The sequence below is a fragment of the Nothoprocta perdicaria genome, unplaced genomic scaffold, assembly GCF_003342845.1.
Source record: "Nothoprocta perdicaria isolate Ctin4 unplaced genomic scaffold, notPer1 scaffold_44, whole genome shotgun sequence".
Classification (NCBI taxonomy): Eukaryota; Metazoa; Chordata; class Aves; order Tinamiformes; family Tinamidae; genus Nothoprocta; species Nothoprocta perdicaria.
In genome coordinates this window covers 895,717-908,816 of record NW_020455688.1, presented here as the reverse complement: position 1 = coordinate 908,816, position 13,100 = coordinate 895,717, and the positions used below count along the sequence as shown (strand labels likewise).

The following is a 13,100-nucleotide window of genomic DNA, read 5'->3' as shown; positions in this document are numbered from 1 at the left end:
TGTTTCATAGATGTAAATATTAGATGGTATCTTTGCAAGAAAGTAGTCACTGCTGCAAGTTTTATTTCATTTTTATAATCACCATGCATTCTCCTGAATATACGAAATCCCTAATCTTTGTCTTTACACCTKCTCTTCCAGGTTGTAAGATAGCGAGCGTGCAGATGAAGTGTTTGAACAGGGCATTATTATTTGTTTAGTATATAAGTTTCTGTTGATTTAAATCCTCTAGATAGTGCCCTTGGAGAATGCAGCATTGAAATGAAAATAGATCCATCTCATGAAGTTCTTCTCATAACCATTTCAATTACCTTAGTGTGTGGGTAATGGAAAAGAGTGTCAGATTGTAATTACCGTCTTCAACTCCAGTCTGGAAGTTTATGTTCAAAGCACCACAAAAGGTGTCAATATCCAAACATTTTCAGAGCAACATTAAAGTTTAAATCCAATTCTCAAGTATTCTGCTTACTTTATGTTTGAGTTAATGAGAAAATAACATATTGAAATTATTCTGACATCTGTAAGTGGCCTTGCCTGTATTTTGGCTGCAGTGTAAAGTCCCATTTCTAATTTTGGCATTGATTTTGGGAGAGGTAGATTTAAGATAGATTACAAATAAAACAATCCCATTATAGATTCAACATGATTATAGGAGAGTATAAATCTTTCCCAATATTCATTGCAATTTTTAATTACTACACTAGCATTGCTTTAATCAAACTTTTCGTCATAGATGCTGGTGCTTGGCACCAATCAACGGGAAGTTTCCAACTGTTAAAAATGTACACAGAAACTACTCACTCATGTAAATGTATATACTTCTTTTTTAACTTATTAAATAATCCCTTAAGTTAATTTTTCATTTAAGTGCCAATACATACAAATTGTGGAAATAGAGTCTTGCGCTTTGAAACAAAACACAAAAAAGGCTAAATGACACTTGGCATGAAACCCATCACAGTAAAAGCTACCAGAAATCTTTTAAAGCTATTTACTAATAAAATGTTGACTACAAGTTGATTTTGAAAAGCTCTTTTTCCCAAGTAAAAGCAGACTATCAAGATGTTACAGTTGACTTTAAAGACTTTTTTCTTATTTGTTTATTCACTGACAAAATGATAGGCAAGGCAATTTGATAGCGTCAAGTACTCTGTTATGTATGACTTAAATAACAAGTTAGACTCTTTCCAGATTCCCAGCAACGTTGACTTGGAATCAGTCACAAGTTACATTAGTTACATCAGTTACATTAACAGATCTTTGCCATAATTTTTGCTAAGGTTTACAGAAACCTTAAAGAAACCTTCTATTTTCTATGGAGACTCTGTATTCACACAGAAGCTTTCATTATAAAATTAGATTTTGAGAATGCACATAATTTGAGAATGTATATATATGTGTGTATATATATATGTATGTATRGATTATTTGAGAATGTATTACTATAAATTGTTTGGCCAAATTGAAACTTCATGTGCCCTAACTCCATTGGCTTCTCTCTAATTATGCCCATCAACATATATWTCCTTTGTCACTCTTCACCAACAAAGTTAAAAGAGTTACTTTGGGGAACTTTTAATGTGTCTTTTTTTCAGAATTATTTTTCCATCATCAAGATTTGGGATGCCAAGAAAAATTCAGCTAAAATGTAGCGATCTGCTCTTCAAACTGAGGTAGACAGGCCAGATCAAGTGTAACTAGCCAGACAGAACTGCCCCCATATGAAACCAGACCACCACAACGGTGTAGTGCCAGCATCAATTCTAGTGATCATAGTTCTTTCCAGATTGAAAAGAACGAATTAGGAAAAAAAAAAATAGAATTTAAAAGTCCTATTTCTCCAGCTCAGTGGGTTAAGGGGGTCATGATCTGCACATAACCAATATAAATGGAAACTGGCTGGTGTGTATCCAGGCAGGTAGAAGAGGAAAATGGAGAGATTGCTTTTGCATACATGTAACATAAAGCTAATGACTAGAGAAAAAAAAAAAGTCAACTTTTTCATCAGTAAAAGTAATTAATCTCTGAAAAAGCCTGTCAAATGCCACGACAAATTCAGCATTACTTGATGGCTTTAAACTGAGTTATCTTTTCAGAAGATATGCTCCATTTCAGCTACAAAATACTAAAAGCAACAGGATTCACTTACGTAATCTGGAAAGAAACTCCCTTCACAGGGGAAGTTCTTGGATAATGGTCTAGGGGCCACTGAAAAAAGCTGGTGAGGTCTTTGAAACACTGCCTCCCTCTCCACACCTGCAAAATTTAAGCAACATATTTTAGTAGTAGCAGCTGGGGAAGGGGTGATYAGTGTTCATCTTGAAGGCAAATAAAGCTCCTCTTAGACATCAGATAACTCCAGAGTCCTAAGGACTTTTTCCTCTTCATTTTGCAGCAGAGTGCAAGCTCTTAATTTCTTTGGATTTTAACCAACAATATATTGTTTGGAGGAAATATACACCCGTTTTAGCAATAAATAATGGAATAAAAATCACTCTTGTTGAAGCAAATTCAGCTAAGTATATTTTTAGTATGGACACATGCAATTCTTTGCTACATTTAGCAAATAAATTCCTTTTCCTTTAACATGTTCTGGTTCTTTTTTTGGGGGGTGGGAACTGGAGCTGGGAAGGAAAGGTTATTCCTCAAATTTCTTGAGACTTTACAAAATAGCTACCTTTTTGTATTGGGCTGAAACTTCTCAAATTTTGCCAGCAAACTATGGTTGCCAGAAAAAAAAAAAAAAAAAAACCTCACACATGGGTCATTCTGACCAGGATCTTTGGGCAGGAAAATTTTGGTAAGAGTTTTACATGTCTAGAAAATTAGCCCTGGTTTTGATCATGTGGCATTTTTAAAAGGTTTTGCAAATCAGAACCTCAACCCAATTTTATTTACCCTATGTACAAACTGAGGTACCACTGTGAAAAAATAGGTACAACCTTAAAAGGCATTTTAACTTTGAAAAGTACTTTTCAAATGATTAAAATATCTTGCTCTTTGTCAGAAGTGTTTCAGAGATGATTCCCCCGCCACCACCACCTATGAACACAGAAAAGTTAGCAGAACGTGAAAATAAATCCTGAAATGAAAGCCTGTTGACAGTCTTAATGACTTATGTTTTTCTAAGGGTCATTTGCAATCTTTTCCCTATCTTCATTTCTCATTTCCCCTCTTCAGTAATGCAATTATTGGATTTTGTTTTAAATGACTTCCTAAGCTTACTGGAGAGAGAACTGTATTTTCTACGGTATTTTTAAATGTCTTGCAAACGAGTTGTTCCCGTCTTTGCAATCACTTCAACGGACAGCTAACATAAGATAATCACTCTGCAATGAGAAGTGGGAGTAACGTAACAGTGGAAAAGTACACAAAGCAGCAAGTCAAGGATCTGATATGCAGCAAAGTACAACAAAAACTTAGATACAGAACTTCCAAGTTGCTCTTAGCTGCAAACTGTGGTTTAATGTGCTTTTTCCACCCATTAACAATATTAAGGCACTCAGTGCTGACCCAGAGGCAGAAGCGCTATCTCTGAAATCAGTGATAGTCCTGACCATGTCTCCTTTGTTCTTTTGAAGCTTGTCATTTAAATTKCCATTCAGCCAGACATGGTTTTGTTTGAGATTTGATGGGAATCCAGGAAAATGCAGTGTCATTTATGCGTATTAAGCTTGCAAGTCTGCAGCAGTGCCCTAAAACTATAAACTCTGTCAGTGATAATCACTACGACCATTTCTTTTGCATTCTGCATGCACAAGGCTATTTCTATGACCTCTTTTAGACATGAAAACATGGAAATCTAATCTCATTAGRAATATGAAGATTGCTAAGGGGAAACTTTTGCAACTATATCTTTAAAAAGATGCACAGGGATGCTGTTAATGTAAGTTCATGATAATTTGTGTCAAAGGYATGGTGCATTAATTTATGTTCAAGAAATAAAGCACACTGGAAGACTCTATTTTAAAAGTTTATTTTTAAGAAATGGTATTTTTTACTTATAAAAATGGAAAAATTTCTGGACAAGAAAATCAGGGGACAAAAACAGCCCTTCCCCACAAATAACATGTAGTAACAATTCAAATAAGCTCACAGCATCTCTTGAAAACAATAGCAACAGAGGCTTTATTTACAGAGCCACAACTAAACACAATAAACATCTTTTGATAAACCAATTAGTTGCTAAGTTTCAAACAAGCAAATTCTCACAGTGATTAAGCAGACTTTAGGAAGAAAAAGGCTTCCTTCCAGGTGGAGAAGACATTTCCGCTCATGCAGGAGAAGTCTTGTGCATCACCACATGCTTCAGGAGACCACAGTGATAAACACTGGAGAGCTCCAGGTCTCGGGGAGCAGCCCGTTCCCTTCTGCTCCGTGTAGCCCTATGGACACTGGTTATGGCACCAACTTCCAGCAGAAATACTTTTCCTTTGGCTTTCTGCTCCTGATGTCCCTATTATCCCAAAAGCTAAGGGAAGAGCATGAAGTGCTCAACATGACCTGTGCTGCAGCTCAGAGCCCAGTGACAAAAACTCACAGATTAGGAGCATTTTAGCTACATACTTCTGTGTAGCAGCTGAGCATTTCTGCCTCCTGGAGAGGTTCTTCTCTTTCTCTTTTTTTCTTTTTTTTTCATTTTTGTCATAAAATGAGAAGCTAGAAACAAACCAATTTTCTGGATCCATCTGCAACTTGCTTTTAGGAAAGATGTTTGTTTATGGGAGATATTGATGTCTCAGCTGATGCACAAATGTCACTGAATAAAAAGCAAACACCACCACTAATAAGCATGGACAGCAAAGCTTTTCTAGGAAAAAAAAACCCAATACTGCTAATACTCAGAAAGAATTTGCGATAACGGGAAGCATTTATTTCCATGCACTTTCTGACTTTACACTTTTTCATTACACAAAAACTAGACGACAAGTTTAAAACGTAGGGTCAGCTACTATATGGTTCACAGACATCTAACACATTTCATATGTGCAGACATATTTCATATGTGCATCAAGCAACTTAAAAAAAAAGAATGTTTCAATAAATCACTATGTGTGWCAGCCCAAAAAGTTTTATTATTTTCCTTTATTTCCTTGACTTGTCCTCCAAACTTTTATTTTTTTTTTCTTTTTATACAGGTACGAATAGAATGAATATGTAAACAAATTTAAAATGCTGTAGAAATTAATAATAAATCAAGAAGAAAATCTACACAACTTTCTAGGCAACTAATTACACTGTTTAAAATAATATTATTATTTTGAGAATAAGCTGTAAAACTACACCAAACATGAAAATTCCACAAATAACAAAAATAACRATTTTACTCAAAGTCACATTTCAAAAGTTAAGCTAAACTCATACAAAATGTAAATTTAAACCAAATACAAGATATTTTAGCTGAACCAGTTACCAAAATGCGCAATCACTCATGAGAGAACCTGAATTTTTCTAATTCTCAGAAAATACTTGGGCTAAAAAACGATGCTATCCTTTCAAACAGCATTACATCAAGCAAATTGTCACCTTTAGAAGATGGCACAAGGCTGCCACCTTGTGAAAAACTTCAAAACTGCCTTCCCAGGACAAAATTAGCTGTGCTCAGAGGCTAAAAATGACTTTTTCCCAAATTAATTTTCTCACAAAAATAATCTGGCTTTGTTTTTTTTTTTTTTTTTTTTTAATGCTCATTTACTCTTAAGCAGAGTCACAGATAAGGAAGATTTGCATCGTAAGTGATATGTGCGTGGTGAAAATTCGTGCTCATTTTGAACTCGCCTGTTGAAAATGTTGTCAAAGAACTTTAGAGGAATGAAAAAATACAGAAAACTCGTGAATAACYGATAATACGTTTTACAGTATATAGGATAGATGATGTCCCTGCTTCAAGGAAGCAACGTTCATCCAGTATTTTAATTTTAGAAAGTGATTTAAAATGATTTCTTTTTAAATCAAAATAAATACTCCACAGTGTGGCTCTTCAGCCCTCTATCTTGTTTTTTCAGCAGTCACTGAAAAACTACCTTCTATTTTATATTTAAGAAATCTGGAATCAGGCTCTTTACAGATTGATTAATAAATGTTAAATCCATTATTTTTCTTTTCATTTTGTACATTTTGTTCATTTTTTCATTTCAACTAATCAGAGTGACTTTTTCTAAATGGATACCTGATTCATAAAATTCACAGTATTTTTTTTAATGCTACTGCAAGTAATTTCTATGCTGGATTTCCCCAGCCAAGGAGTTAACCTAAGGATCAGGGTTTCACTGAGACTAGAAAAGACCTTTGACTATGGAAAGAGTTTTGACAACATAAACCAGGATAAATGTGGCCCCTTTCATGTGTCTCTTGAAAAGGAACAGCTAATAAGTATTTGCTATTACAATYACAATTACAGTGGAAATCGTCCAGGAGCAATATAGTAAGACTAATTTTCCAAAAGAGACACTCTCCAAGGTCATGATGTATTTTAAACTAATTCTTGTATCTAGATTTAAACAATGTCACTGCTACTGGTATTTGCCAAATTCTTAAAAGAGATTGATGACATTTGGAGACCTTCTTTATGACTAATTATGATATAATTATAACCATTTCCATGTGTGAAATAGAATCTGGCTGCTATGCTCCATCTCATTTTTTAGTCTATTTTATATATTTGGTATAACACYGATACCTCTGATACAACAGCAAAAGTAAAAACTCAGCTTTATACTAAAAATAATTCCGTCTTTTCACGTTTACTAATTCATTGGCTTTCTTCTTTAGCACAGCACAGTTCAACTGTTTTTAAATTAGCAAAAGACACTCAGAGTAAAAGCACTGTTAAATCAAAACAAACCATTTCACTGATATTTCTCATGATAAAATATTCTGTCAACTAATAATCTTATTTTAATAAACTTCACAGACATCTCACTATCTCTAATTTTTCTACTATCTTGTGATATGGGGCTCTTTGGAAAGGTGTTCTGAATTTGGGGGCATTTCTCTCTTGCAGTCACTTTTCCTTACAAGAAAATTGCACAATTGCATTAAAATAGTGTATATCTGAGCTTGATTCTTTCTACCTGAAACATCGTTGCTATATATATAAGGACAAAGCGCACGCGTTTTGTTAACAATGCATATAATCCAAGGCAGGCAGACACCAGTATCAACAGATATCCTGGACAAAACAAAAATGCCTGTGGACTGTTTTACCACAGGAAATTTTGCAGCTGGTTAAGGGAAAACTTGTTCCTCTAAAAATTCAGAAAAAAAAATATCTAGAAAACAATTCAGGGGTCCAGGAGAACCCCCACCTGAATCCCATACTGCCATTCCAATTTGTGCAATACAAAAAACTGAGTGCACATGTAAAATGGCACTAAAATGTGCATGTGTATGTGCATGCGCATATCCCTTAGGTTTCTTTTTTTCTGGCTGATATTCAAAAACAAAGCTGGAAGCAGAAAGCATGCAGGATTACCCCCAAAATCCTTCCTATTACAACCACAGAAAACAACCATGTACAGACAGTCGACAGGAGAAGCTGAATCAACCACACACCTCCAAGAGTTAGGGAGAGGGTGCAGAGCCAGAGAACATGGACCTGAATGCAACAGGTAAGAAAATGCAACAGCACTGCTGTGGGTTGGTGATCTCCTATCAGGAACCTTTGGAAAAGCAAAGGAGAAAAACTCCTTACGGAAAACATTTCATAATGACAGGAATGTCAATGCTATAACGTTTGCATAGTTTCAGCTGACTGCAATATTTCCATTATGGAATGAGAAAGATCTCTGATACCCAGTTTGTGAGGTTTTGCATTCCCCCCGTGACACACACATAATTTAGTTGTATTTATAAAACTGCCGAATAGCTAACTAGAAATGATCAAATATTTTTCAACTCTAATTTAAGTCATTTACTAACGGGAACTGTTCTCTCCTTCTGAAAATAATGCACTAGATGTTTTAAAAAATCATATACATTGTATTTTTTACCTTTGTAAAAAGAAACATATACTACCTAGTTCCATTAGCTGTTCATATATATATGAAAAACATTTAAAAGAACAATTCAGTAACGCCRTTAGTATTCTTTTTTAAGATTACATGTTAAAGATCTTAGAAATATTCAGTTGAACTTTGGAGTGCACTCCCATTCGGCTTGAATACAAACGTGTGAACGCAGAACCTCAGGACTTAAAAGCCTCATTATTTAAAGGGTTTTCATTAGACTGCCCTCCACCCTGTAATGACATGTTTCAGCCTGGCACATGTAAATTACTCCCCTCCTAATAGGTCGTATTATCAACTGCAATTTATCCTTTGTTGTACAATAATGTTTATTCTCCCAAAAGAAGGARCATGCACATAGTCTTCACTCTATTTTCTAAATATCAGTTTGAAATACACTTTTCAAAACGTCTCAATGATTTAAGAGCCTACACTCTGCAAAACTGCAGCATGCATTTCCTGACCAACAACTCATGAAAATTCATTGGGATGTAGGTGTTTTTCAGAATGTTGCATTTTAGTAGGGTTTCATACCTTGGCCTTTAGCAGACACAGATGTAAATGGCCTGTGCTGAGCAGTAAATATGTACCCAGGTGAAAAAAAAAAACAGCTTAAACACTTAAATACTTTATTTTAAAGTACACCTCCAAATGATACTTATGAACTGTCATACCTTCAAAAGTATGCTATAGAATACATGATTATCATGAAATATGGCTGTAAACATCTCCCTCGTTTCACAGTATTTACAAAAAGCTTTTCTGAAATTTCCCTAATTCCAAATTTAATCCTGCACCTCAAAAATTCAACAGATACCATTCTCACATTCAGTTCCATGGAAATAGGTAACTGATTAATTTCTATCCCTCRTTCCCAATGGGAAAAAAAATACATAATGTAATGCACACTGTTTTATTCCAGGGTCTACAGTCCTGAAACAGAACTGGGTTTTCCTAATGGAATAAAGCTACCAAAAAAAAATCACCACATAAACCTCTGTTCTTCTTCACTATTTGGCCATTGAAATGTTTTGTTTAGAAAAAGATAAAATGTTGCTACATTCACAAAAATATATAAAACCAGCTCTAAGAGTTGTTTATAAAGAGATGGAAATGGAATATTCAGCCTGTATATTAAGTACGGCAAAATAAAGTAACGAAATTCTAGCAACTTTTGAGGAACTATAACAGCAAATAAACACACAAAATACACTAAAATCCAGAATATTGGTTTTGATTTCAAGTTATCAGCAAAACTCCAGCCAGCAAACATATACACTGGAACTAACATATATTTTACAAGCTCATGTCTTTGGAAGACTTTTCTCCAGACATAGAATGTATAATGCCTGTTATCTGCTAGTAAATATTTATGAACATAGGTGAATTTCCAGATGAGGAATATGGAGATGACAGCAATTAAGCAGTACCGCAGAGGGTACTTCCGTAAGGTCTTGAGGAATTTCTTGACTTTAGTAGGGGTCAATAAATGGGGGAAGGAAAAAAAGAGAGTAAAGGACAGAAAATAGAAGAGCTGAGGAAAGTGCAAACAGGCCTCATGGCTACTTCTGTCACCAACAACTATTCCACCATTGATGAAGACAAAAGCAAAGAACACAACTACTACTAGGACGTATGGCCAAGTTAAAGCAATAAGCTTAATTAGATTTTGAGCTGATATGAGGTATTCAGTAAGAAAGCGTAATACTCTGATCAGATCTGAAAATGATCCTTTAATGAAGGAAATTTTTTCATCTTTTTTTTTCAGTAACTCTGTCTTCCAGACTTCATTCAGCTTTTCTGCAACGACATTTCCTGCACAAAAAACTGTCCACACAATATTTGTCTGACGAAACATGAAGCCACAAAATCCAAGCAGAGCTGAAGTTTTATGGTTACCATAAAGGCACATTAAATATGAAAAGAGAGTAAAAAATACTGATCCTGGGTCCGTATAATAAAGGAATGTAAAAAAATAAAGTGTGGGAAACAGTGTAAGAGTTAATGTAGACAAGATTCTCTGGAAACCAGACACGGCCTAGAGAAGAAGCAGAAAAACACAATTAGTAATATCCAATAAAAATCAAAAACAAAAGGGTGTCATTCCTGAAAATCCCATTACTGCAACACCACATCTCTTATGCTCTTTGATTCCATTACTGCACTATGATCCTACATTTTTGCTGACCTCCTGGTATGCTAATACAGACTGCAGGACAATACAATGCAGGACAGAACAAACAAAATTAAGATGCATTATTGCTGGTGAATTAAAMATGTAGTAAAAAATGCACCATCGTCTTCTGTATCTCAGATGTTCACATCTGAGCATTAAAAATCACTAYAGCAGCATAATTGCTCTCATACCTATGATAAGAGAACTGCACAAATGAGCAAAAGAAAAGGAAAAAAATGGTTTCTATGTTGTATGCCTCTGCAATCTCACCATTAGGTTATGTTTATTCTAGATACAGCAGAAGATATTATTCTGTGCTGGCACCACTGCCACCTCTGAAGCTAGTCCACTGAGGGCCCAGTTAAGCTTCTAATCTTTGGTGCAGCTTTTGTTGGTTATTTTTGTCAAAATTCATGAGTTAGAAAAGAAACTCTTGGGAAGGTAGAAGATCACACAGTTAGAAACTCCTCCCAATTATCCCACTCACGACATGTTGCAATGTAATTCACAACATTAAAACTGCTGCATGATGGTTCTGAATGATGTAGTGTGGGATGAAACAGCCAGTCACCACCACCCTGAAAGCAGGAGAAAGTGCTCAAATGCCCAAGGAAGCGGCAACAATGCAAGTACATTTTATAATACAATCAAGCTTAATACAGCTTACAATACAGTCAAAAAACCCTTTGTTTTCTTGCATTTATATTTCCACCTCCAACTACAAAACTAAAAAGTGTTCTAAAAGTGGGGAAAAAATGCTGGCTCTGACCTGTTTCTGCATGGTTTTATCATGCACTTCATAAGAAGATACCAAATCTTTGATAAYAAATGATAACAAAGATAACAAATCTTTGAATTATGAGTGAATAGAAAAAAAATTCTTATGGTTTAAAGRTGAAGCTACAGATAGCAAACTAAGGTGAAATGCTTTAAATAGGTCATTAGCTTCTAGAGCAAACTCCCTGAAAGATCATTGAATGATCCATCACTTGGATGGACAACTAGACAGGTAAAACCTTGACAGGGTGGTCAGGCTCAGTTAAAGAGGTCATGGTCTTTCTGGAGGTTGGTAACTAGCATCACAGAGGTCTCTACTGCAACCTGTCCTGTCCAACATCCTTATGCCTGCAGGCAGCAACAAAACACATAACAAAACAAACTCACATAAGATTTGCAGATGACACCAAATCAGAGGGCTGAGGTAACACACTGAAGAGCAGACCTGTCATCCTGAGGAATCTAGACAAGCTGAAGGAATGGAGGCAACTGAAACCTTATGAAATTCAGCAAGAAGAATGCAAGATCCTGCACTTGGGAAAGAGGAAGCTGCTTTTTCCCATAAACTAGCATTTGTTGCACCACCTCTAGAGCATCATGTTGAGTCCTGAACACTCCAAATAATAATAATAATAATAATAATAATAATAATAATAATAATAATAATAATAAACAAATAAAAAGACTAAACTGGATTGAAGGAGGAAGGCCACCATGATGGACAAGGACTGGAGCACCTGCCCCGTGAACAGAAGCTGTGGGATCTGGGCTTGTTCAGCCTGGAGAAGAGAAGGTTCCAGCGGGACCAAAGAGTAGCCTGCCAATAGCTGTAAGGAGGTGGTGGACTGACAGACAACACACAAAATTGAAATAAGAGCATTTTGAAAGGGTTAATGAAAGGAAAATCTTTTCACCGTGGAGGTGAAAGGCCAGTCAAGCCGTGCAACAGGTTATCTGCAGAGGCTGTGCCCTCCATGTGGGGAGGTTTGCAAGACTCAACTAGATAAAGTCCTGAGCTGCCCAATCTGACCTCAGAGCAGACCCTGCTTTGAGCAGGAAATTGGACTAGAGCTCACCTGAAGTTGCCTTCCAACCCTGTAATTCTAAAACTCAGTATCAAGTCTAACACCTATCTAAAGAATACACTTCAGCTCAAACAGCTCATGGGGCTTTGTTCAGGAATCAGCGGGTGAAGTTTTATGTCATGTCTTAGGCAATTCCAACTAGAGGRGCACTCAATCCCTTAGGTAACTGCTCCATATGGATACTAACTTCATGTTTTATTCCAATGAAACTTTACAGTCAYGCACAAGAGGATCCCATCCTTGGAGACCATCACCACAGCCTTCAGCAGCGCAGGAGGCTGCTCGGTCCGTACCTTGCTTTTGGGATGCAGCCTGGAGAAGAGCAGGTAGAGCAAGTAGAAGTTCCCGACGCTGAAGAGCAGGTTGATGAAGCGGAGCATCCCGGTGGAGCAGGCGATGGAGCCCGTCCAGCCRAAGAGCCAGGCCAGGGGCCGCGCGACGCCCACGGACACCAGGTAGAGGCCGGGCAGGGTGGTGATCATGGGGTCCCACTGTGGGGCAGAGAGGGGCGGCTCAGGGGGGCACCCACTGCAGCACCGGGGCTATTTACGGGCTTTGGGGGTTGGCGCGAGGCATCTGTGTGTCCCTGCGGCCATGTCACACGCTTAGGGCCAGGACACAGAGTCCTCAGGAATACGGACAACTGCTTTGGGTGCCTTACAGCCACAATAATAGCAATAAAACTAATATAAATAACAATATTATTATGGCCTATAATCACACGCGCCCCTTTCGCTCGTGGGAATAACGGTTCCAGATAACGGACCCGCATTCCAAATGAGGGACCCGCASGAGGGCGCGGGGTGGTCCCGAACCCGCGGCGGGGCGGGAGGCGCGGAGCCGGGCCGCGCCGCGCCGCGCACGCACCTGCCCGAAGCGGCCCTCGCAGTAGGCCTGCGCCTGCGGCACGTGGAAGGCCTCGTCCATGTAGGGCGCGCGTTGGCGCCGGTTGAGCGCCGCGAAGAGCAGGCACGAGAGCAGCAGCGCGCCGCTCATGGCGGCCGAGAAGCCGTAGGCCACGGCGCGCTCCATGGTCGCCCCGCCGCCGCCGCCGCC

The 13,100-nt window shown here is 37.6% G+C and overlaps 1 protein-coding gene across 1 annotated transcript; it reads right to left on the bottom strand.

Annotated features, from left to right (window-relative positions):
• Window positions 1-8,413: 8,413 nt before the first annotated feature.
• LOC112953316 (putative Dol-P-Glc:Glc(2)Man(9)GlcNAc(2)-PP-Dol alpha-1,2-glucosyltransferase) lies at window positions 8,414-13,076 on the bottom strand. The gene is made up of 3 exons (XM_026046347.1): window positions 12,912-13,076; window positions 12,338-12,535; window positions 8,414-10,044 (listed from the first exon to the last, which is right to left on the bottom strand). Exons 1-3 carry the CDS (start codon window positions 13,074-13,076, stop codon window positions 8,989-8,991), a joined length of 1,419 nt encoding a protein of 472 aa, XP_025902132.1. The 3' UTR covers window positions 8,414-8,988.
• Window positions 13,077-13,100: the final 24 nt, after the last annotated feature.